The sequence below is a fragment of the Mus caroli genome, unplaced genomic scaffold, assembly GCF_978045245.1.
Source record: "Mus caroli unplaced genomic scaffold, Mus_caroli_1 scaffold_11, whole genome shotgun sequence".
NCBI classification, from domain to species: domain Eukaryota; kingdom Metazoa; phylum Chordata; class Mammalia; order Rodentia; family Muridae; genus Mus; species Mus caroli.
Window position 1 is genome coordinate 1,007,511 of NW_028227266.1, and position 25,885 is coordinate 1,033,395.

Consider the following 25,885-nt stretch of genomic DNA (forward strand, 5'->3'; position numbering starts at 1 on the left):
CATTATTTTTCTCAAACTAATGACCACAGGATTTGTGTCCACATATATATATATATATATATATATATATATATATATATATATATACATACACACACATATATATATTCTCATATTCATTTCATAAAAACAAAGGCATAAGGTTTTGCTTACAGTATACCTTAAAGAAATTATTTAGAGCTACAGCTATATGTACATTTGAGTCTCTTAGTGTTTTACCCTCATTTATTAGATAACAATATCAGAAATATAAACCAATTATGACTGAAAGAACAAAGTGAGACCAACCTTAAGTCCCAATATGATATAAAGTCTCACATAAGCTCTGGGAACACTTTAGAACACTAGGAATGTGTTTAATTTCTAAGGTAATATCAGTATTCACCAACCTTCAGTCTGATGCAATTTATATCCAATAAAACCATAATTCATCTAAAAAAATTATGGTTACAACTAAGACACAAGTAATACTGAATATCTATTGGAAATATATTAGTACTATCAACATTTTCCTCTGTAACATTTAAGGGTGTTTAAATATAAAGAAGATAACATGATCTTGTAAAGTTTTGTGGGTTTTATTTGTTTTGTTTTGTTTTTGCAGGGGGGGGAAGAATACCAGCTAATCTTAACACATTTGCTAATAAAAAACAAAAACAAAACAAAAAAACAAACCTTGTAAGCTATACCCCCTATCCTGATGCAAGATAAATTACAATTTTAATCAATTGTAAATAAAAGCATCATTGATTCAGTTATTTTTTAGAAAGACTTTTAAAAACAAAACGAAATCTTACATTTTGATGTCTAGATCCATCAGGCTTCCTAACAGCCACTGCAACAAAATGGTGCTCATCTATTTTGCTTTCCTAAAAAATAAAAACAGAATTCAGGTTCTAAAACATAAATTTAGACCTATTTTTTTTTACATTTAAAAAACTCATCTACTTTCTATACTTCTATACACTAAAACACTCTCTCACCTCTCTTGTAACCATGTATGGGGAAACAGGATTAAGTATTTCATATATTATCAAAGTATACACCTTGTTAATCTCTACCATGACCATGTGTTGGCTAGATCTATCAACTCTAAACAAGCTAAAGTAATCAAAAAGGAGGAACAGCCTCAATTGGAGGGAAAAGAAGAATCCATAATATTGAGCTATATATACATAAAAATACTAAAAGCAATGTACAGCAAACCAGCAGCCAACATATCCCAGTAAAATAAGGGACAAGACAAGGCTGTCCATTCTCTCCCTAACTATCCAATATATTACTCAAAGTCCTAGTCAGAGCAATTAGACTACAAAAGGAGATCAAAGAAGAAATCTAAATGTCACTACTTCCAGATGATATGATACTATACTTAACTGACCCCAAAACGTCCACCAGAGAACTAAAGCTGATAAACAACTTGAGCAAAGTGGCTGGATATAAAATTAACTCAAACAAATCGGTAGCCTTCCTCTTCTCAAAGGATAAACAGGATGAGGAAAGAAATCAGGGAAAGGACACCCTTCACAATAGTCACAAATAATATAAAATACCTTGGTGTGACCCTAACCAAGCAAGTGAAAGATATATATGACAAGAACTTCAAGTCTCTGAAGACTTGGAGAACTCAGAAGATGGAAAGATCTCCCATGCTCATAGATTGGCAGGATTAATATAGTAAAAATGGCCATTCTTGCTGAAAGCAATCACCATCAAAATTCAAACTCAATTCTTCATAAAGTTAGAAAGAGCAATTTGCAAATTCATTTGGAATAATGAAATACCCCAAATAGGGAAAACTATTCTCAACAATAAAAGGACTTCTGAGGGAATCATCATCCCTGACCTCAAGCTGTATTATAGAGAAATAGTGATAAAAACTGTATGACCGGCAGGATGATCAATGGAATAAAATTGAAGATCCAGAAATGAACCACACAGCTATAGTCACTTGATATTTGACAAAGGAGCTAAAACCACCCAGTGGAAAAAAAGGCAGCATTTTCAACAAATGGTGCTGGTTCAACTGGCTGTCAGCATATAGAAGAATACACATTGATCCATTCTTATCTCCCTGTACAAGGCTCAAGTCCAAGTGGATCAAGGACCTCCAGATAAAACCAGATTCACTGAAACTAAGAGAAAGTGGGGCACAGGGGAAAATTCCCTGAACAGAACACCAATGGCTTATGCTCTAAGATCAACAATAGGCACATGGGAACTCATAAAATTACAAAGCTTCTGTAAGGCAAAAGACACTGTTCAATAGGACAAAACAGCAACCAACCAACATACAGGAAAAAGATCTTTACCAATCCTAAATCCAATAGAGGGCTAATATCTAATATATACAAAGAGTTCAATAAGTTAGACTCCAGAGAATCAAATAACCTTATTAAAAAATGGGGTACAGAGCTAAACAAAAAAATTTTCAACCGAGGAATATCAAATGGCTGAGAAGCACCTAAAGAAATGTTCAACATGCTTAGTCATCAGGGAAATGTAAATCAAAACAACCCTGAGATTCCACCTCACACCAGTCAGAATGGCTAAGACCAATGTGTGGAAGCTTTGGCCTTTCTTAGAAGGGGGAACAAAATACTTACAGGAGAAAATATAGAGACAAAGTGTGGAGCAGAGAGAGAAGGAAAGGCCATTCAGAGACTGCCCCACCTGGACATCCATTCCATATACAGTCACCAAACCCAGACACTATTGTGGATGCCAAGAAGTGTTTGCCTGATATAGCTTTCTCCTGAGAGGCTCTCTCAGAGACTGAGAAATACAAAGGTGAATGCTCACAGCCAAGCATTGGACTGAGCACTTGGTCCACAAAATAGGAGTTAGAGAAAGGACTGAAGGAGCTGAAGGCGTTTGCAACCCCATAGGAAGAACAACAGTATCAACCAAGCAGCCCCGCCAGAGCTCCTAGGGAACTAAACCACCACCAGAGTACCCATGTCTCCAACTGCAATATGTAGCAGAGGATTACCTTGTGAAGGCAAGATGCCTCAGTGTCGGGGAATGCCAGGGTGGGGAGGCAGGAGGGAGTGGGTGGGTGAGAGAACACCTTCATAGAAGCAGGGGACGGGATAGGGTGTTTCCTTGGGGAAACTGGGAAAGGGGACAACATTTGAAATGTAAATAAAGAAAATATACCATGAGAAGAAGAAGAAGAAGAAGAAGAGGAGGAGGAGGAGGAGGAGGAGGAGGACGGGGGGGGGGGGGGAGAGGAAAGGAAGGAAGGAAGGAAGGAAGGAAGGAAGGAAGGAAGGAAGGAAGGAAGGAAAAAAAACTGGGCTGTAGGCAAGCCTATAGGGCACTTTCATTAGTAATTGATGTAAGATGGTCCAACTCATTGTGTTTGCTGGGTTCTGAGTTCTACAAGAAAGTGGGCTAAGCAAGCCAGTAGGCAACACCTCTCCATGGCATCTGTAGTAGCTCCTGGCTCCAAGTTTGTACTCTGCCTGAGTTCTACTCCTGATTTCGTTTAGCTATGGACTAAGATGTGTGAGTGTGAAACAAATAAAATAAACTCTTTTCTCCCCAAATGGCTTTTTATCATAGCAACAGTAACCCTAACTATGTCAGACAGTAACATCTAAAAAACACAAATCCCAACCCCTTTTATTATACCAGGCTGGCTTCCAATTCACAGAGATCCCAAATACTAAAACTGAATGCAGGCACCACTATGTCTTGAAAGATAGTTTTAATGATCAGATTTTAATTACTAATTAAAAGGAATTGAATTACTTTCAAAGGAAGCTACACAAGCTCACAACGGATATATATTCTACACTGCTGACATTCTTCTAAATTTCAGGAACAATCTAGATTATCCGCACATAAATAAATAAAATAAATAAATACGGAATGTCTTAGCTATAGGAATTATAATAAATTCCTTACCTCAAAGGCCCATTCTTTTTCTTCTTCCCCATCCAAAATCAAACATGTTTCCTTATAAACCTGACCAATGTCCATGTTTAATGGAGATACATCAAATTCAAGCCGCTGCATTTCAAATCCCAATCCAACACCAATGGCTTTTATGAAGCTTTCTTTCAGTGCCTAGAGAGAAAAAGGGACATTTTCTCTTAGAGGATTCAATAGCTAAAACTTTTCATAACATTAATAGATATAGTACATTTTGATTTCTATGTTTGTTACAGCTATAAAGTTGTAATTGTTTTATTTTGCTCATTGTAACAGCACCGAAAACAATCTTAGTAGCAGTCTGTGTAAATTATTCAAGAACTCTCAAGTGTAAACTGTAATGACCAAACAATGCCATCCTCAAAGGGTTGCTAAGAGAATTAACTAAATTATAAAAACTGTGATGTGCCATTTTCTGTTAAATAAGGTTCATGTGTTTCTATAGAGTTATATGGATTTTTTAAAAAATCCAAAGTTCTCAAGAAACTGTCCATTTGTATCAAGCACTGTATGGTATTACCAGTAACTACAAATCTTTCACTCTTATTTCTAGTGAAGACAATGGAATAATTATAGAATTACAGAGGAATTGTACCCAGTGCCGGTAAAACATATCCAGCTGAGTCCATTCATCATTAAAACTTCTGATTGTTTCCCACTCCTTTTTGGTAAACTTTCTTTTCATGATATGAAAGAATTCTGGAATTGAACCACGACCTGCCAAATCAGAGAATACAGAATTAAAAATTTATTCTATTAAAAATAAACATAAAAACAAAACTTAAAAAGCTGTTGTATGACTGAAACTACTGAGGACTACCCAAACAGGAAAGGCAACTTATTCAGAAAACAATCCTAAATGAGGGTCGAATGTACCTCAGTGCTTGCCTGGAATGTGCAAGGCCCTGCATAGCCAGGCGTGGTAGTGCACGCCTTCAATCCCAGCTCTTGGGAGGGAGAGGCAGGAGGATTTCTGAGTTCCAGGCCAGCCTGGTCTACAAAGTGAGTTCCAGGACAGCCAGGGCTATACGGAGAAACACTGTCTCAAAAAACCAAAACAACAACAAAAAAAGCAAAATTCCTATTACTATAAACAAACAAAAACAAAAGAAATATTTTTGTATTGATTGTTAATTTTGATATAAATTAGAAATTAAAAGAATAACTCAAGATAACAAGCATGTGTTAGCCTAAAAGAACCAGTTTAATAAAAATTTGTGAAATTAGGAGTTAAATAATTAAGCAGAAGAACCCTAGCTTCTGAAACATGTTCCAAAAACCTTAGGAGTTGACAGTCAAACTTGTTCTAAATTTTAAACATCTAAAATGTCATACATAAGTATGACAACATATTTTTCAGAAATTCACACTAATGTTATATTTTGACCCTACTACACTACTAAAGGGAAAAAGAAAACAACTGTTTTATAATATTTTGTAACTAGAAGGTAGTTAAACAATGTATACTGCTTACTTGAAATTACTGCTGTAAAAGCAAAACCAATATATACATGTAGACTCTCAAGTAGATCTGGAACACAATAGACTGTATTCTTTGGTACTATTTAGAACTTCTGCAGTAACCATATACCTCTCCTATAGTAAGTCAGAGAAGGAAACATTAAAAACCAGTTCTTGTGCAAAAATGTTTATGAGTCTCCCAAGTTCCAACTTCAATAGTCAAGTTTCGAAACAGGTTCTCCTTCCTTAACCCAGAAATCTGTAGTACTTGAGATCATAACTATGATTCTATGACCTTGAGAATAGTATATATAACAAGACACTATTACCATTTGGGGGCATGCATCCTTTTAGTGATCCAAAGCTCATTTTCATTTTACTGAGAATTACTGGATGCCTCTTAATAATAACTGATTCATTCACTGTTTCTGGCATCTAGTCTTAAAAATGTGAAAGGGCTAAGGAAATGGTTCAATGAGTAGTTTGCTAAGGTAGTGCAGATCTGAGCTTAGATTACCCAGCACCTGTAAAAGGTATAGAAGCTACCAGTATCTATAACCTAATACTGTCAGAAAGGGCATTTGTCAGGGCACTGTTGGGAGGTAAAACTGACCCCCAGAGCTCACTGACCAGCGTTCTGATCCAGTGAGAGATTATGTCACAAACATTAAGAAAGCTATTAGTGAAAATCTACTAGCTTTAGAGTTAAGATCTCTCCTCTCCTTGGTTAGGGAAGAAGAAAGCCCTTCGCCATTGTGGAATGACACCCTGGCTTTACGCTCCACATCACGCTTCTTTTGAGAATTATATTTGGTAGTTACAATTACAGAAACTAATTAGTTTGTCAGTTCGCAGATAGATTTAGCACAGTGCTCATCACTCTGGGTAGATAAGATGTTCTTTCACAGCTGATGAATGGTCTGGAACACTGTAAGATACTGATCTGTACAACTGTTTAATCAGTTTTATTTTTGTACAGTATTAGTGACCTAAGTTATTTTGCTGTCCCGTTTTTTGTAAATCAAATGAAATTATAAAAGAGGATTCTGACCGTAGGTATTTTGTACATATGTATATATGTTGTCCAAATAAAAATAATAAATGATAAAGATTAAAAAAAAAAAAAAAGAAAGCTATTAGTGACAAGAGGAAACTGATGAAAACTTTTGGCCTCCAAATTTACAAACCCATACAACCTACAACCACAAAATTTAAAAGATAAATTCTTCTCAAGTAGACTCCGGCATAAGTAGCATATATGAAATAAAGTGAAGGAATACCTTAATTTGTATTTGGGATGCTGGCAATCAAAAAATACTATAACTCATTACTTATGGCTGAAAAAAAATACCAGTGTGTATACTTTCCTATATATTTAAGCACAAAATACACAGCAGTCAATGGTGAATCTCTAAATACTCAACTAAAGGACAGCAGCACCACCCTGTGGTGTTATGGGGGAATGCATACTGGCCAAATATTCTATTTTACTCCATAGGAAATTAGAAGAAAAACTGTTAGAAAATCCCAGTAGAAAAACCAATTTGTCTCTCAAAATATCAGCATCATTACTGGACAGACACATAGGCAAATTCTTAATATTATTTATATATATTGATTTCTACTACAATATATGTAATCATCCTATAAAATATTAAGAACACAGGTGTGTGCGCATCTGTGTGTGTATATATATATGTATATGTGTGTGTATATGTATGTATATATATACGTATATGTGTGTATGTGTATGTATATATGTGTGTATATGTATGTATATATACGTATATGTATATGTGTATATATATGTATGTGTATGTATATATGTGTGTGTATATATATATGTACATATATATATATATATATATATATACACACATATATATATATGAAAGGTATAGGACTGAAAAATGTGAATTGTCACTTAAGTTTTGAAATACTTGATCCTTCTTAGAGCTTAGTTACTAAAGAAGAATGTCAACTACTAACTAAATACATAACATAATCAAAATCACATAACTGGTTTATTTTAAACATAATAAAACCCCATAACAAAATCACCCACAACCAATACATTTTGCTACTATTGTAGGCCTATAAAAAAAAAAGTCTATTATACTACCAGAACTTCAAAGCCTATCTATATCACTCTAAAACAATGTGTCCGGTACACATGTATTATAATAACACTGTAGTGGCTATTCCTGGTTGTCAACTTGACTATATCTGGAATGAACTACAATCCAAAATTGGAAGACTCACTAGTGATCCTAATCTGGAGGCTGGGAGATAGAAGTTTCTAACCTGGATCTTGGTATGGAGATCTTGAAGTTTAGTGGCTATGAATTCCAGATTAAGACAGGGAGATCTCTGAGTTCAACTTCATCTGGGATTAAAGGTGTGGTGGCACACACCTTTAATCTGGGCCACACCTTCTGCTGGAGACTACATATGGACATTGGAAGAAGGAAGGCTCTTTCTCCTTCGCCTGCTTGCCATGTGGGTCTGAAAAACTGCTAATCCTTGGACTTCCATTCACAGTTGCTACTGACCTTTGTTGGGAGTGGGACTGCAGACTGTAAGTCATCAATAAATTCCTTTACTATATAGAGACTACCCATAAGTTCTGTGACTCTAGAGAACCCTGACTAATACAAGCATCTCAGTTAAAATTTACCATTCAGCTATAAAGAAAGCTCAAATGGTAAAGTGCTAACATACATATATAACATATATAGACCTGAGTTTAATCATCAGAACTTATGTAAAAAATACCAGCCCAGTAATACAAGTATACAGCCTCATAATTCCAGTGCTGGGGAGGAGGAAATAAGTGGAAGCCTAAGGCTCACACTATCTAGCTAGTTTAGCTTAATCAGTAAGCTACAGGTTGAAAAGATCCTATTTCAAGAGGTAGGTGGCATTTCTGAGAATGACAGCTGCTGTGGGGTGTCCTCTGGCCTCTATACATAATATCAGCACACATACATTTAAAAGCAAAGCAGTAAAATTATCCATTCTTCTCAAAGAATATGACTTATCAAGGGGAAGATGGAGGTAAGGAGTTGAGCAACATCTAATTAAAGGAAATAAAATACTGTAACATGATAAAATACATGTAACTTTGATCATTGAAAACAATGATCAAAGAAAACTAGAGAGACATGAGAAATAGTAACATGCCTGAGAATTGAAAGTAGAAAAGAACACAATAACAGTGTTATGTTTAGGAGTTTGAATTCTATTATATGTCTAATAAGAACCTATTTCATAACTTTAAAACTGTGTCCTTCTCAAAAGATCACTTAGCTCTACCTAGAGAACCAGTTAGGAGTATATATGAGGGTATGAGAGGAGACAAGAAACAGGCTTTTCCACTCTGTAGTATGTCCAGGCCTAATTTGCACCAACTACATTTAATTTATACTTATAATGCAATAGCTCCTCTAGAGAGCAATTCTGTAACAAAATCTTTTGGGATGAAAGTCAATGTACTTCAGGGTAGACTTGAACTCATAGTCTTGCTTCTGCTTCTACTTCCAAAGTGCTGGGAATACAGAAGTTTTTCAGTATACCTAATAACATTCATTTTAAATTACTTGAGTTAATTAAATTATAATTGGTTCTCAAAATATTTTAAAGTTATTTTTATTGTGGCAATTTCTATCTAAAATATTTTATAATAGAAACACAAACATGAAATTGCAAAACCATGCAAATAGAATTCTTACTATTTCCTGAACTTAAATATTTTTATACTGTTCATGGTTATTTTGTAAATACTGTTAAACTGAATCATAAAACTATACCTTTACTTCACCTAAAACTGTAAACATCTTTAACTGTAAATAAAGCTTAAGAAATGAGAAAAATACTTAATCAGGAATGTATACTACTGACAACTTGTGCTAAGATCCCAGTTAAATCTATTGGGAAATGAGCAGTACTTAGCCAACATGGCTAAGTAATAAGGGAATTCACACTCCTTTGTGATATTTCTTATGGACACACACACACACAGAATGTGGGTAAGAGAATTGTCTCCTTCGTTATGCTAATGACACTCCTCTATGCTGACTGTCTCAGGAATTGTCAATGTGTAGTACAGAGAAGGTTTCCCCTTCTATCAAAACTTATAACTTCGTCATTCACCAAGTCTGAAGGCTATTCGTAGATGAACTGCCTCACCTATTCTGGTCTAGTAAACTGCCAGTGCAGCAAACAGGTATTTACTTCTCATCATTAAGAAAAGAAGCACCCAGTCACAATTTGAAAATGAGTGGAATGGTAATGACACAACACTAGTGCCAAATGAATGGATCTCTTCCTCTGTGTTATTGGAACATAATAAGCTTTGAGCCAGTTAAACTATAAAAGGGAAGGAAAAGGCTATAATCAAAATTGATGGGTGTCAAAGAATTAATAAAGTATTAACAGGAGACAGAATCTTCAATATCTGCTTAATACTTTTCTACTATTAAAAACGTCAATTAATAATGACTTCCTTATTCAGTACTGACCACAGTCAACACCTCACAAAAAGGGTTGTAAAATCTGTTTATTTCCAGATAGGCACTGTCTAACTGTGCTATCTTTTTTTCTAAGTGTCTAATGGCCTCTCCACTAACTTCTAGTTACAGAAAAAGCTCCTATGAAGCTTCCCCAGAGCTACAAACCCATGTGGACTATTCACAAAAATAAGCCTGACTCCTCTACAGTAGCAGTTACTTTAGAACAAGCCTTCAACAATACCATTATGTTCCTTCATTGGAGCTGTGCTTCAAAAAGGTTTCTTAAAAATCCATGTTGAAACTTAATTGCCAATACAAGAGCACTGCAAGGTCATAGGGGGTACCACCTTCATTAATAAATTTATTATCCCAGTCCTCAAGGATTTCCTTGAACTCAGAACAATGAGCCTAAAGAAACTCATCTTTGTAATTCAGCCTCGCTTATTTTGTAACAAGAAAAAACAAAAATACTTAGAAAAATGACGATACCTAAAGAAAATGTAGCTAACAATTTAAAGGGGTTAAAAAGTACAGTAATATAGAATCTACTGTCTCTATAGATAAATGTTAAAGGAAATGCACCCTTTTGGTTAAATGTTTTATCAGTAAATTAAGTACTGCCAGTAAATTTACAAGTGCTTAATAGTTAAGATCTGAGACATAAAACACTTAATATGTCATAAAAATGAACCATCACCTGGAAAACTAGTCTTCATGATATCAATGCCAACTTGTACCTCAGGTTCTGCAGCAAGAACTGCATAGTCCCCTTGGTGAGAGATGTTAAAGTTGAAATTGGGATATGGATTCAACGAGTCTTTCGCAAGAACCGGCTTTCCCTTTGAAGTTCTCTGCAGACGGATATGATCCCAAGGGATATTCAATTTCTCTGCAACTAACTTCCTTATCATCAAACGACCAGCCTGTTCAGACATAAAGCACACGGTGTGTATTGCTATCTACTAATCGCATAAGTACACTGCTTAGAACGTATATTTATGGCTTCTAAGTTTCAAATTATAAACACATTCATTAGTAAACAGACGATTACTCCGTAGGCCCTGCCTCCAATTTTAGGGTAAGGCAACCTCACAAGGGAAGACTAGATGTGCGTGACCCAGGCCTCCGGGATACGAAGGCTGAAGACGGTCGCACGCACTCCGGCGGCTCCGAGACCTCAACGCCACGAGCGCACGTGGGAGTCCGCAGCCCGGCCCGCCTCCCAAAAGTCGCAGGCCTCAAGTACCAAGGCCGCCTTGGCATCGCGGGCAAACACGAACTGGCCGATGCGCTCCTTCTCCTCCGGCTGGATAGATCGCATCGCCAGAAGCCATTCGGCTCGACTTGGCAGCCAGGTACCGCAGGAGAATGCCCAACGAACGCCCTCCATGGGTGGCACCACGCACAGCCTCTTGGCGGGGAACACCATACGACCGGCTTGGTCCCCCGATCCACAAGCCAGGTACAGCAGACGCTGACGTAGCCACGCCCCATCGCTCCGGAGTCTGCGCAAAGGAGCAGCGCCTCGCAACAGACGTTACCAGGCTCCACCCCTTTTCAGGCTTCTGTGGGAAGTAGCTGGACGCCCGGCTTAGAAGTTTCACAGACCCCACCCCCACCTTTAGTGCAGGGTTGAGCGTGGGGGCGTGGCCTGACGCTGCTTCGCCCCCAACCCGTATGTCTCCTACGGAAGCCGGCAGGGCGGTTTGGGGAGGAGATTCAGAGTCAACCCAGAGCTCTGCGGCATGGCGTGACGTCTTGTGAGCTTAGCTCGCTAGCCTCGGAAAGGGCGGGACCAGAGTGTCTCAGAACCGTTTTAGCTGCTCACTCTGGAGAAAGAGCTAACGAGACAGTCGCACAAGCCAATCGCAGCCGGAGTTTACAGGCTGAGCCTGGGTGGAGACTTCACCGACTGCAGTTGCAGGTGGGTGAGCTGTGGGGTTTGAGGGAGGAGTGGGCTTGGACCGGCTTGGATCTGGCTGTTGGAGGCAAGGCTCCTACTACACTCGGTTGTGGTGCATCTCGTGAGCGCTCCGGAAAGGAAAGGACCGCAGCGAGGAGCCTTCTGCACAGGGAGTTCTATATGGTAGCGGCCGGGAGGTGACCCTTCCCTTCGTTTGCCAATGGGCCCTCCGCGGACCTCCCTGTCTACCCCAGGCCAACCGAGAACAGAATCGGTGGTGCAAGCCCTCTAAGCTTTGCTGTGCCCCTCAAGGGTTCTGCGCACCTTGATGCCTCATGCTGTTCTTCCTGCCGTCACACCGGTGCATTTCTGTTTCCTTGGTTGCTTGTGTGGATGGATGTCGGTGCTCTTCTGTGAACATCCATTTGAACAAAGTCGAGGACGAGTTAGGGTCCATGGAAAAGTTGGTCTCTGCAGATGAAAGTGGATTTCGCGGATGATGGTAGATAGGTGTCATGCTGAGTCAACCTTTCTAAGGCGACCAGGAAGTATCTGGGAAAGCTCGCAATAATCTAATCTACACAACCACTGTCCATTAGTTCTGTATTCCTAGAGATGGGTTTAGTCTGATCTGTACTTATTCCCATTAACATTTTTTGTGATATTACACACCCCTCGAGTCTTCTGCAGCTACATGGCAGTTTGAGTCACTCACACACAGACATTGCTATCTTGATATAACCCCTTATCTGTTAAAAGCGTGAGGTGCTATTTAAGATGTGAATATTGCAAAGTCCTCATAATGTGACAAGGTATCTGAAGCACACAGAAAAAGCTACAGTAAGCAATGTGGGGATGAATAAAGACAGCAAGCACTAATACCCTTACCAGTAATTATAATAATTCAAGTTTCTGTTTTTCATCCTATGTAGCTAAGAATCCTGTTATAGTGTCTTTCCCCGTGTTTTGGATGATAGTGTGGTGACATGGGACAGAGCAGTTCAAGTAGGACAAAAGAGGAACATGACTAGGTTCATGATGACTGGAGGTAATGGTACCAGAAGAGTATTGTCAAGCTTGTTATCCTGGATAAGGAGTAGAAAATTACAGTGGTGCCTAGGGGAGAATAAGAAGTCAAGGCATGGGGATTTTTTGTTTGATGTGTATTTAAAGATAAGAGTACTGGAATTTGCATGTTATGCTAAGTGTCTGACAGAGAAGGAGAAATTTTTAATGTCTATGCCAGAGACAGACAGACAGACAGAGACCTGATCGCCATTCTAGCAATCACTCCAGAGGGATGGACCATATTTGCTTTTTGCCATGTCACTGAGCTGGAGATGCAACTTCATATTAAGCGGGGTGGAGATAGCTCAGCTGTTAAGAGAACTGTCTGCTCTTCCAGAGGGCTTTTGAGTTCAATTCCAAGCAACCACGTGAAGGCTTACAACCATCTACCCTGGGATCCGATGATGCGCTCTTCTGGCATGCAGGTGTACATACAGATAGAGCATTCATTTACATAAAATAAGTAAATTAAAAACAAAAAACAAAACACTCATGTCTAGCTATGCACTGTCCTGGGTTTAAAATAGTACCTTCCACAATAATTACTCTAAATGTTCCAACAAATAACCTTCTTTCAACTTATGTCACTTATGAGCTACAAATATATTCTAAAAATGGAACATCAAATCACTGCCACATTAGAAGTTAATGGTTCTTGACATTAGAATCATAGGTCCTTTACTTGTTTTCTGCGTCCCTGTCTTCTGGGAACAGTAATGGCTACCTATAACTTTTTAAAACCAAAAGACTCCTTTTTCATGTGAGGGCTTTATATAATTTCTCTATTGATTTACCTTCTCATCATTTAGGTATCAATACATCCTCAAAAAGATTAGTATTGTAGTGGGTGAGGGCCAGCCCTCCAGAGTCAGGGTATTTGAGCTTTCCACGCACTCATTGTATGTGACCTTATGCAAAGTACTTATTTCCCCGTCTATAAAATAGAGATAATAATAGGTTTTGATTTGTATAAGTAGCTAGAGGATTTAAAGAGAATACAAAATATGCAGAAGTAGCAGCACTAGATAATAAACACAAAAAGAAAGAAAATATAGAAAGTGTGGTGTATGTATGTCTGCCATATTCTCCAAAACAGCTCTATTTCCACTAGATCATATCCGTTCCTTAATTGGCACTGGAGCTTACTTCTTCAGGATTCCTGCATAGACAGAAGACCAGCTGAAACTGAGAAACTACTAGATTACAGATAGCTATTTTGGGTTTAGCCTGTAAGTCATTCCAAAAGTCCAGGTTATAATATATAATCCGGTGTGTGTGTGTGTGTGTGTGTGTGTGTGTGTGTGTGTGTGTGTGTGTGTGTGCATGCAGAGAGAGAAAGAGAGGTGGGAGAATCATTTCATAAGTTCTGTGGTGCTAGAGAACACTGATTAATACAGTGCTTTTACATAACTTCTATAGTAAACTCCATATCTAGATATTAGTGATTGGATGCTCTAATAAAATAAAGTCCAGATGAAGTAGAACACAGCCCCGCCTTATTTTAATTTATCTTATAAATTACTTAATAAAATCATTACTTTATAACAAGGATTTGTTGTTAAGCCTAATTCTTGAGCTATTAAAATTTTAAACTAATTTTTATGATTTCAATATAGTCTGTTTTGAAGTCACTTCCATGAATACATAGCATATGTGTTCTTCTGCATAGTAGTTAGTTATGAAGGAATAGCACAGAGAGAGTGTGTGGATTAATTTGGAATTATGCTTTAAGACACAGGATGCGACAGCTCACTCCTGTGAGAGGTTGAGTAAAGGATTGCCAACTAAAAGTCAGCCTGCTAAATATAGTGAATTCTTCCAAATGCCTCTGGCAGTTCTCTCTCTCGTATCTTAACCATGATAACCTTAACCATATTGTAGAGTAATGTCAGCACTTTCTTTACTGTGCCCCCTCACATGTATCTGGTGCAGAAACCCAGGATGCATATAAGAGTTTTGTCAAAGATGTATGCAAGAGAGGTGCAGTATAAATAAGAGTTTGGTTTTTTTTTTTTTCTTTTTTTTTTTTTTTTTTTTGGTGCAGAAGAGAGAAAATATCCAGAGGCTTCTGAAAGAGGCCAAAGCAGACAGACAGACAGACAGACAGACAGAGAGAGAGAACATGGCCAGTAGGGTGGCTATGGCCCAGGCTATCTGATAAAAGGGAGACTAGCCAAAGATAGAGAATAGAGAGAGTGAGAATAGCAAAAGCCCAGAATAGTGAGAATAGTTGTAAGGAGGAGGAGTAGCTGAGGGCCAGAAAGGCCATGACACCTTCCAAGGTAAAGTATAAATAAGAACCATTGAAGAGTTAGAGGTGGAGAATGTTCTTGGAAATGTTCTACCTTTATGACCTAAACATGGCCTCTCTCCCTATCTTTCTGTGTACAAGGGAGTCTGCCTGACCCTTACTTCCTCACTTGTACTGCCAGGATTGTTGTATCACTGAGAAGCTACAAAAGTTCTAACCATTTTTTGGTCTGCCAATATTTACCTGTTAACAGGAGTGGAAGTTTTAAATATATAGTCATTGTCCAGTTTACTATATAAGGATCTAAAGACTTTGGTTTGAGATATGGATATGGATGCTGAATTTAAACTCTTATTGTCAGAATTTCATTTTACATCTGATTCTTTTCTTTGTGTACTGACATATTGCATGTTTTTCACATCCAAAACAAAAGAATAGAGTTACAAAGTACCTACTTACTCTTCTAAGCCCGACCTTGCTGAATTTCTTTAAAAAATAACTGAGAGACCAAAGACCAAAGAAATGGCAGTGGGTAAAACACATGTCTTGCAGCCATGAAGAATTGAATGTGATCCTTTTCTTGTGTCAAGTGCATCTGTAATCCTAGTGCTTAGAAGAGACAGGAGGCAGAGAGATGAGAATCCCCAGAAGTTTTTGGGTCAGCTATCCTGATGTACACAGTGCCAAATAACAAGAAACTGCTTCAAATAAAATGGAAGGTTGGGCACAGATACCAGAGTCTGTCATCTAATCTCAACATGCACTATGACACATGCAACACCACCACCATCAATAGAAAAGAAAATTTATGCAAACCGTGTCCTTTCCTTTTAAGCCCATTTTAATGCTCCACATTCCCCACCTCTAACTCTTCAATGGTTCTTATTTATACTTTACCTTAAAGAGGCCATTGACGATGTCAAACATCAGATGACCCCAACCACAGCTGCCTGCAATCCAACTAGCTGTAGTTCTGTGAAAACCCAAAGCAACAAGCTCCAGCTAAGCCCCAGTACCCTGAAAGGAATAAATGGTCCTTAGCCACTGAGTGTTGGGAGATTTTAAAGCAGTGGATAATCAGGAAAGAGAGACATTGGTGGATTTGTTTTCCCATTCTCTGATTTCCCTAGTTCTCAGTCTTTTTTTCTGTTTCTCATTTCTATAATTTTAGATGTTAGCACTTTTGTGTTTGTAGCTGAACTTGTTATTTGGAAAGTTAATGAGTATCTGGCTCTGCTGTTTTGCATTCTTTACCTTATATTTAGAAACTCCTTTTACAATACTTAGTACCAGTATGCTGTTTTTCTTTCTGCTTTCAAATAGGTCAAGTAGGACCAACATTTGCTTTTCTTTCTTACTAAGAGCCATTGTCTTAGTTAGGGTTTCTGTTGCTGTGAAGAGACAGCATGACCACAGCAACTCTTATAAAGTAAAGCATTTAATTGACACTGGCTTACAGTTGAGGATTAGTCTTTTGTCATCATGTCAGGAAGCATTAGGGCTCACAGGTAGACAAGGTGCTGGCACAGGAGCCAGATTTCTAAATCCAGATGGGAAGGCCACAGAGAGAAAGAGTGACACTGGTCCTGGCTTGAGCATTTGAAACTTCCAAGCTCACCCCCAATGATAACATTTACTCTTAACAAGGCCATGCCTATTCCCAAAAGGCTATACCTTCTAATAGTGTCACACCTTTACAAGCCTTGGGGCCACTTTTATTCAAACCACTATAGCCATAAAGTGGCTAATACCACCAAACTGGAGGCTTTTTTTCCCCCTTAAGCCAGTTCTCTTGTGAAAGTCAGGGTTAGGGTTAAAGGTAGAAGATATGTAGTATGTACATCACTATCAGCATTTTAATCCTGATTTCGCTAGAGGACATCATTTGTAGAAGGACAGGGATGTATAGAGTATATACTAAAATAAGAACTACTTCAAGAGTAATACTTTAATAACAATAGGATGAGGCATGTAGTGAAAGCCTAAAGAAGGGAAGTATTCATATAGTTTAACAGTCACCCCTACAACCATAAATGTCAGGTCTCAATTGCATACTTCTCTATTCAAATACACATTTATGAAAATTCAAAAATAATTTAGTGTTAAATATTATGAAAAATAAATGTTTAAAGTAAGGTTTACTATCATATTGCTGTTGTTGAATGTTGTTATAATTTCACACCATGAGTACATTTTTTTTATATTCATCATGGGGGATTGTGACAAAGATGGATGTCAGGAAGATAGTTTGGTGGGGTTCTCTTCCCCCACTTCATATGGGGTTACCAGCTTGCATGGCAAGAGTTTTTACCTGAGAAGTTGTGTTGCTAGAGGTCAAATTAAATCTGCAAATATCATTAGCTTCCTATCACACTTTTTTTTATTCTAGTTCTAAGGTGGAATTAGCTATGGATAATTCATACAATTTAAATGAACAAAGCTCATGGAATGGAATCGCATCTGAGAAGAAAAAGAATTACCTTGCATCAGAAGATCACGGACAGAAAATCTTAAGTGTGCTACAGAGTTTTAGAGAACAGAATGTCTTTTATGACTTCAAAATAATCATGAAAGAAGAAATAATCCCATGTCATCGTTGTGTATTGGCTGCGTGCAGTGACTTTTTCAGGTACTGTACTCCCATCTATGCCTTAGATTTTATATATGAAATAAATTATATATTATCTTTTACAACCATACTCATTGCCCCCTGAGCATGCTATAATAATGGTTAATTCTTAATAAAAAGACTTAATTAGAAATCGATTATTAATAGCTTTTGAATAGGGAATCTTCTCTTTTTTTGACCATGAAAAGATTGCTTTATTCCCTGAAAATATTCTCAACAGAGAACATCATAAACAAGGCTTTTTTACCATTAAGAAATCAATATGTGCACAAAGTGGGAATTACTGCAAAATTAAGAGACTTCTTTTAGACAGCTCACATGTTCAAAGTTTAAAAATGATTTAAGAATGACTTAAAAACTGTGCAAGTACAAGTGTCTTTAAATGTTATAACCAGCCGGGCATTGGTGGCACACGCCTTTAATCCCAGCACTTGGGAGACAGAGGCAGGCAGATTTCTGAGTTTGAGGCCAGCCTGGTCTACAGAGTGAGTTCCAGGACAGCTAGGGATACACAGAGAAGCCCTGTATTGAAAAAAAAAAGTTATAATCCATATACAGGATGCACTACTCCACATGAAGGAACTTGCCTACTATGGAAGCAAACACCAGCTTTAGAAAAACACACAGTAGCTTGAAAAGAACAGTCTTTACAAGAAAGATTTGAACTTTGCCCTCTGTGATTGTTAGAAAAACATAAGCACTTCAGTCTTTATATAGAAAACAAACAGAGCCAAGTCACATTTCTTTCTCATTGTTAACTTCTGAAATAAAAACAGTACTACTTTTTAAAACTACTTCATGTAGTCTGTCAGTATAGAATAGTGTCACATTATATAAATAACCCTGCAACGAGATTCGATATCTAAAACTGTATAGTTTACTAGCCTCAAATGTAATATACTATATGTTAGCTGCATAACAGTGGTGAACTTGATCTTATGAAGGCATTAATGTTCACACAATTGTTATTTAGCTTTAGCATAACTGGTAGTATGGTTCAAATAGCATTGGAAAAATTATTAAGGCAGTCACACGGTTTCTAAAATAGTGCTTGAAATCCGATAATACACAGAACATTTCACATTCTTTTTCTCCCCTCAAGACAGTAAAGAATCAAATGAATGGAGCTTCAGTGGTACAAATAACCCTCCCACCCACCCACCCACCTCCCTGTTACAAGACCACTAAGAAATTAACAGAATCACAGTGAGCCATGAGGCCACTAATGACAATCGTATTTATAAGTATAAGCATATAGAAATTCCCATTTTACAAGTAAAAGTGCACAGAGATCATTACAAAGTCTCACTAAACTTTATCTGGTTCAAACAAAAGCGTCACTTAGAAACAAACTATCATTAAAATAATTAAAGGAGATTGTTAAAAGATGAAGGTTCATCAAACTTCTCATAAATTCACTAATGAAAGTAAAATGGACCCAGACAGGTCTTTAGTTTGATCTTTGAATTTGAAGATGCACCACTGCACATGGTAGAGCTCTAGAAGCCACCTGCCAAAGCTACATCACAGCTGTGGAGGTGCCACACTTAGAGGCGGAGCACTGAGATGGCACATAAAGCCCTTTGTGGGACTACTACTGTAGTGGTAGTGTTGGCAATTTAGACACTCGATTTTAAGGCAGCATTTGAATGGAAGCAGCTGACTTTTTACAATAGTCCCTTCAGTGTTATCATGCCAGGACTTCAGTGCTGACCAGATTCTCCCAGACTGAGGTGCTGAAGATGTGTCACATTTCACAGAGTCGTTAACTGGGCTGTAGGCTAGAGCAAAGATGTTTTCTTTCTTATCCTAAATACTTAAAGTTCACAGACTGTCTTCTTGTCAAAACTGGACTGTTTGCAGTGGAGAAGTTTTAGCAGCATACACAGATACTAAGATGGAAACATTAGTGCTGAGGTGTCTGACAAAGTGATCTGCACTACAAATGCAAAATGAAACAAAGCTTTGACAAGAACAGGGGATTACAAAGACATGCCAGAAAACTATAAGCCCAGATCACGCAAGACATGCAACAGGATGTTAAGCAAGCACAGAAGTGGTGCAGGCAGACAGTGACAAATGGCAAGGGTTCTAATAGACGATGAATCTAAAAGCCAATTAAACAGAGCTGATGAACTTAATAGAGAATCTTAAACTGCAGCTGTAAAAACAAGAGTTCTCCCAGGATGGTTTCCCAAAGATCTTTAAAATTCGTACCTTGAGCTATTCTGGGTAGGGTTCATATGGGGTTAACTTTGAGGAATCCATGAATGATACCATCTTAGCAAAAGGTGAAATGACAAGTTGAAAAAGATTGAAGCTGAGTTACGCCATTTCCTAGGAGAGGAACTGCAGCCCAGAAGGCTTTTTTTTCTCCTTCCATGCATGTCATATCAGCATTGAGGAAGCTGAGAAAGGAAGATTGCCATGATGATAGTAGGTTTCTGTTGCGATGAGGTCAGATGTATTATTACAATACCGTGGCAATTGTCTCCTGGACAATAAAGAAACGGGTATCTTTTGCTGACACGCTGCAGTCAGTCATCCTAGTCATACTGCAGTAAACTCAAGTCCTAACTGCTACTCTATATTAGGACCAGTTTTGGAAGAAATATTAAGTAGGGTTTTAATCTCCCACCAAATTGGTAAAAACTGAGTAAGATTTAATATATGAAGCAAAATAGTAATTATATTGCATTTATGATTTGTTTAAGTTGGGGACTGAACCTAGGGCCTTACGCTGTTCTATTTTAAATCATTAATTCAAACCCTGCATTATAAACATGTAATTCAAAATCTGCAGTATTGCTATCTGCTGCTTACCGAACGCCTGCCTCTGTGGGGTTTTGCTTTGAATTTCGAGTTCAGTGATTCACAATGTCCTTGATCAGGGAGGCTCCAGCAGTCTTGAACTAGCTGTTTTCTTAGTGTAACTCTTTTCTTTTTGTTTCTTCATATATTCTGAGGCATGCTTTGAGCTCTACTGGGACCCCCACTGTTACATTCTGTTGATCTTGGGCCTCCTTTGTCTTCCCTTCTTTTGAGCACAGCTTTCCTTCCATGTAACTTTTAGAGTGTTCCTTGTCCTTATAGATGTGGCCTCTTCCCTAGGTCCTGTGAAGGCTCTATGCCCCAATATAGGGGAATGCCAGGACCAGGAATGGGAGTGGGTGGGTTGGGCAGAAGGGGGAGGAGGGAGGGGATAGGGAATTTTTGGAGGGGAAACTAGGAAAGGGAATAACATTTGAAATATAAATAAAGAAAATATCTAATAAAAAAAATTTTTTAAATGTGGCCTCTTATTCACAGGCCTCTGTCTTTTTAATGGTTTAAATACTTAGTTTTTTAGTATATATGCCCTAATCTAAATCCCAGGTCTCCTGCTTACTATTCATGTGACCTTATGCAAATCACTTACCCTTATTAGAGACCTAGGTCTCCTTACTAGTGACAAGGAAATTAGAAAAGTAAAAAATAAGAATTAATACATGATGTCATTCTGGAGATTATAAAGGAACTTATATATAAATTGTTAGCATATTTTATTTTACACATGGTTAATGTTAGTCAATAAAGTTCTTGTTCCATAACATAGGAAAACACAGAAAGATCCTGTTCTGTGTATTCAGCATGATTTTTCTGCAATGTTTTCTAGCTACTTCAACAAAAAGTTCTTGTAAACATTTGAATTTGCAATCTTCTGCTCTTATCAAACTTACTTTTTAGATAAATAGTTCTGGGTGTTAATTCTTTGATGTTAATTCTTTGGGTCTTAATTTTTTTTCCATGTATATAATGTGTGCAGATGGGCAGTTGTCAATTATAAAGCTAAATAAATTTAAGAGTATTAGTAAATAATACACAACAAAATGTAGTCTTAAGCACTTTGCTCACTTTTGAGTCTGCTTCTCATTGTTAAACTTACTATTAAAATAGAATGATAGTTTTCATTTTTAATTTTAAACATTTTTTTGGTTTCCATCATACATATTTATTGTATATGATATTGTGTCATACAAGGGCATTACACACAGGTATATATTGTTTATATAGAATATCCTCCATGCCCCTCCTGTAGACCACCTTGTTCCCTGAGTCATTTCGCTTTATGTCATAAGCACAAACAGAATTTTGTGTTTAGATAGAAAAATCTAGAAACAACAAACAACAAAGTATGTATTTGTTTCTTTGGGATTGGTTTAATTAGCTTAATACAATTTCTTCAATTGTATCCATTTTCCTGCAAACCAAGAGACTTCCTTTTTCTTTATGTCTGAAAACAATCTGCTGTGTACATTATGTCCATTAGAAAAATCTGTTCTGTTGATGGACACCTAGGTTCCATCATTGAATTCTAAGCGTTCTTTCTTTTTTTTTTTTAATTGGGTATTATCTTTATTTACATTGCAAATGTTATCCCCTTTCCTGCCACCCTAAAAACCCTATTCCAGCCCCCTTCCCCTGCTTTAATGAGGGTGTTCCCCTACCCACTTCCACCTCCCCATCCTGGCATTCCCCTATACTGGGGCATTTGGCCACCATAGGAACAAGGGCCTTTTCTCCTATTGATGACTAACAAGGCCATCCTCTGCTACATATGCAGTTGGAGCCATGGGTACCTTCATGTATACTCCTTGGTTGGTGGTTTGGTCCCTGGGAGCTCTGGGAAGTCTGGTTAGTTGATATTATTGTTCTTCCTATGGGGTTGCAAACTCCTTCAGCTCCTTCAGTCCTTTCTCTAACTCCTCAGTTGAGGACCCCGTGCTCAGTCCAATGGTTTGCTGATAGAATCCACCTCTGTATATCTCAGGCACTGGCAGAGCCTCTCAGGAAACAGCTATATCAGGCTCCTGTCTGCATGCACTTCTTGGCATCCATAAATAGTGTCTGGGTTTGGTGACTGTATATGGGATGGATGTCCAGGTAGGGCAGTCTCTGGATGACCTTTCCTTCATTCTCTGCTCCATGCTTTGTCTCCGTATTTGCTCCCATGAATATTTTGTTCCCCCTTCTAAGGACTTTGACCCTCCTTCTTATTGTGCTTCATATGGTTTGGTGAATTGTATCTTGGGTATTCTGAGCCTTTGGGTTAATATCCACTTATCAGTGAGTACATACCATGTGTGTTCTTTTGTGACTGGATTACCTCATTCAGGATAATAGTTTCTACTTCCATCCATTTGCCTAAGAATTTCATGAAGTCATTGTTTTTAATGGATGAGTAGAACTCCATTGTGTAAATATACCATACTTTTTGTATCCATTCCTCAGTTGAAGAACATCTATGTTCTTTCTATCTTTTGGCTATTATAAATAAGGCTTCTAGAAGCATAGTGGAGCATGTATCCTTGTTTTATGTTGGAGCATCTTTTGGGTATATGCCCAGGAATGTTATAGCTGGGTCCTCAGGTAATATGTCCAATTTTCTGAAGAACGGTCAGACTGATGTCCAGAGTAGTACTACCAGCATGCAATCCCAGCAACAATAGAAGAGTGTTTCTGTTTCTCCACGTTTGCTGTTAACTGAGTTTTTGATCTTAGCCATTCTGACTGGTATGAGGTAGAATCTCAGGGTTGTTTTGATTTGAATTTCCTGATGAATAAAAATGTTGAACATTTCTTTAGGTGCATCTCCGCAATTTGATATTCCTCAGTTGAAAATTTTTTTTGTTTAGCTCTATACCCCATTTTTAATAGGGTTATTTGGTTCTATGGAGTCTAACTTCTTGAGCTCTTTATATATATTAGATATTAGCCCTCTATCGGATTTAGGATTTGTAAAGATCTTTTTCCTGTATGTTGGTTGCCGTTTTGTCCTATTGACAGTGTCCTTTGCCTTACAAATGCTTTGTAATTTTATGAGGTCCCATGTGCCTATTGTTGATCTTAGAGCATAAGTCATTGGTGTTCTGTTCAGGAAATTTTTCCCTGTACCCATGTGTTCGAGGCTCTTCCCCACTTTCTCTTCTGTTAGTTTCAGTGAATCTAATTTTATCTGGAGGTCCTTGATCCACTTGGACTTGAGCCTTGTACAGGGAGATAAGAATGGATCAATGTGCATTCTTCTGCATGCTGACAGCCAATTGAATGAGCATTATTTGTTGAAAATGCTGATTTTTCCCCCATTGGATGGTTTTAGCTCCTTTGTCAAATATCAAGTAACCATAGCTGTGTGGGTTCACTTCTGGGTCTTCAATTTTATTCCATTGATCATCCTGCCTATCCTACAGTTTGTATCACTATTGCTCTATAATACAGCTTGAGTTCAGGGATGGTGATTCCCCTAAAAGTTCTTTTATTGTTGAGAATTGTTTTCCCTATTTTGGGTATTTCATTATTCCAAATGAATTTGCCAATTGCTCTTTCTAACTTTATGAAGAATTGAGTTTAAATTTTGATGGTGATTGCATTGAATCTGTAGATTGCTTTCGGCAAGATGACCATTTTTATTATATTAATCCTGCCAATCCATGAGCATGGGAGATCTTTCCATCTTCTGAGATCTTCTTTGATTTCTTTCTTCAAATACTTGAAGTTCTTGCTTGGTTAGAGTCATAGCAAGATATGTAATATTTTTTGTGACTTGAATGAAGGGTGTTACTTCCCTGATTTCTTTCTCAGCCTGTTTATCCTTTGAGTAGAGGAAGGCTAGTGATTTGTTTGAGTTAATTTTATATCCAGCCACTTGGCTGAAGTTGTGTATCAGATTTAAGAGTTCTCTGGTGGAACTTTTGGGGTCACTTAATTATACTCTCATATCCTCTGCAAATAGTGTTTGATATGTTGTTGACTTCTTCCTTTCCAATTTGTATCTCTTTGATCCCCTTTCGTGTTCTAATTGCTTTGGCTAGAACTTCGAGTACTATACTGAATAGATAGGGAAAGAGGGGCAGCCTTGTCTAGTCCCTGATTTTAATGGGTTGCTTCAAGTTTCCCTCCGTTTAGTTTGATGTTGGCTACTGGTTTGCTGTATATTGCTTTCACTGTGTTTAGCTATGGGCCTTGAATTCCTGATCTTTCCAAGACTTTTATCATGAAGGTGTGTTGAATGTTGTCAAATGCTTTTTCAGCATCTAATGAGATGACCACGTGTTTTTTTTTCCCCCTTGAGTTTGTTTATGTAGTGGATTACATTGATGAATTTCCATATATTAAACCACCCCTGCATCTTTTGAATGAAGCCTTCTTGATCATGATGGGTGATTTTTTTTTTTTTTTTTTTTTTTTTGGTTTTTTTCGAGACAGGGTTTCTCTGTGTAGCCCTGGCTGTCCTGGCACTCACTTTGTAGACCAGGCTGGCCTCGAACTCAGAAATCCGCCTGCCTCTGCCTCCCGAGTGCTGGGATTAGGGTGATTATTTTGATGTGCTCTCGCATTCGGTTTGTGAGAATTTTATTGAATATTTTTAATTTGATATTCATAAGGGAAGTTGGTCTGAAGTTCTCTTTCTTCTTTGGGTCTTTGTGTGGTTTAGTTATAAGCATAAATGTCACTTCATAGAATGAATTGCGTAGTGCTCCTTCTGTTTCTATTTTATGGAATAGTTAGAAGTGTATTGGTATTAGGTCTTCTTTGAAGGTTTGATAGAATTCTGCACTAAAAACATGTGCTCCTGTGCTTTTGGGGGTTGGGAGAATTTAATGACTGTTTCTATTTCCATAGGAGTTAAGGGAATGTTTATCTGATCTTGACTTAACTTTGGCACCTGTCTAAACAATTGTCAATCTCTTCCAGATTTTTCAGATTTGTTAAATATAGGCTTTTGTACTAGGAGCTGATTATTATTTTTTTTTAATTTCCTCCGTTTCTATTGTTATATCTCCCTTTTCATTTCTGATTTTGTTAATTTGGGTAATCTCTCTATGCCCTCTGGTTAGTCTGGCTAAGGATTATCTATCTTGTTGACTTTCTCAAAGAACCAGCTTCTGGTTTTGTTGACTCTCTTGTAGTTCTTTTTCTTTCTATTTAGTTGGATGCACCTGACCTATGAATTTTCCTCTCATTACTGCTTTCATTTTGTCCCCTAAATTTGGGTATGTTGTGACTTCATTTTCATTAAATTCTAAAAAGTCTTTAATTTCTTTCCTTATTTCTTCCTTGACCAAGTTATCACTGAATAGAGA

General features: G+C 37.7%; 2 protein-coding genes across 8 annotated transcripts in view; one reads left to right on the plus strand and one right to left on the minus strand.

The window, feature by feature from the left end:
- The window catches only part of Aasdhppt (aminoadipate-semialdehyde dehydrogenase-phosphopantetheinyl transferase), a 30,056-nt gene extending 18,650 nt beyond the window's left edge, over nucleotides 1–11,406 (minus strand). For all 4 annotated transcript variants that reach the window (XM_029481526.2, XM_085844388.1, XM_085844387.1 and 1 more), the window contains exons 1-5: nucleotides 11,158–11,406; nucleotides 10,609–10,834; nucleotides 4,535–4,656; nucleotides 3,913–4,074; nucleotides 798–869 (exon numbers count right to left, since the gene is read on the minus strand). In XM_029481526.2, the coding sequence (XP_029337386.1) occupies nucleotides 798–869; nucleotides 3,913–4,074; nucleotides 4,535–4,656; nucleotides 10,609–10,834; nucleotides 11,158–11,340 (765 nt within the window). In that variant the 5' untranslated portion in view covers nucleotides 11,341–11,406. The remainder of the gene's footprint in view (nucleotides 1–797; nucleotides 870–3,912; nucleotides 4,075–4,534; nucleotides 4,657–10,608; nucleotides 10,835–11,157) is intronic.
- An 80-nt stretch (nucleotides 11,407–11,486) lies between these two features.
- Kbtbd3 (kelch repeat and BTB domain containing 3) overlaps nucleotides 11,487–25,885 on the plus strand; it is a 31,743-nt gene continuing 17,344 nt past the window's right edge. For 2 of the 4 annotated variants that reach the window (XR_015048902.1, XM_021172930.3), the window contains exons 1-2: nucleotides 11,487–11,835; nucleotides 17,523–17,762. Coding sequence is in view for 3 of the 4 variants with exons in the window: in XM_021172930.3 (XP_021028589.1) it covers nucleotides 17,542–17,762 (221 nt within the window). In the remaining variant the exon portion in view is untranslated. The other 2 variants (XM_085844385.1, XM_029481524.2) reach the window with 2 other exon arrangements.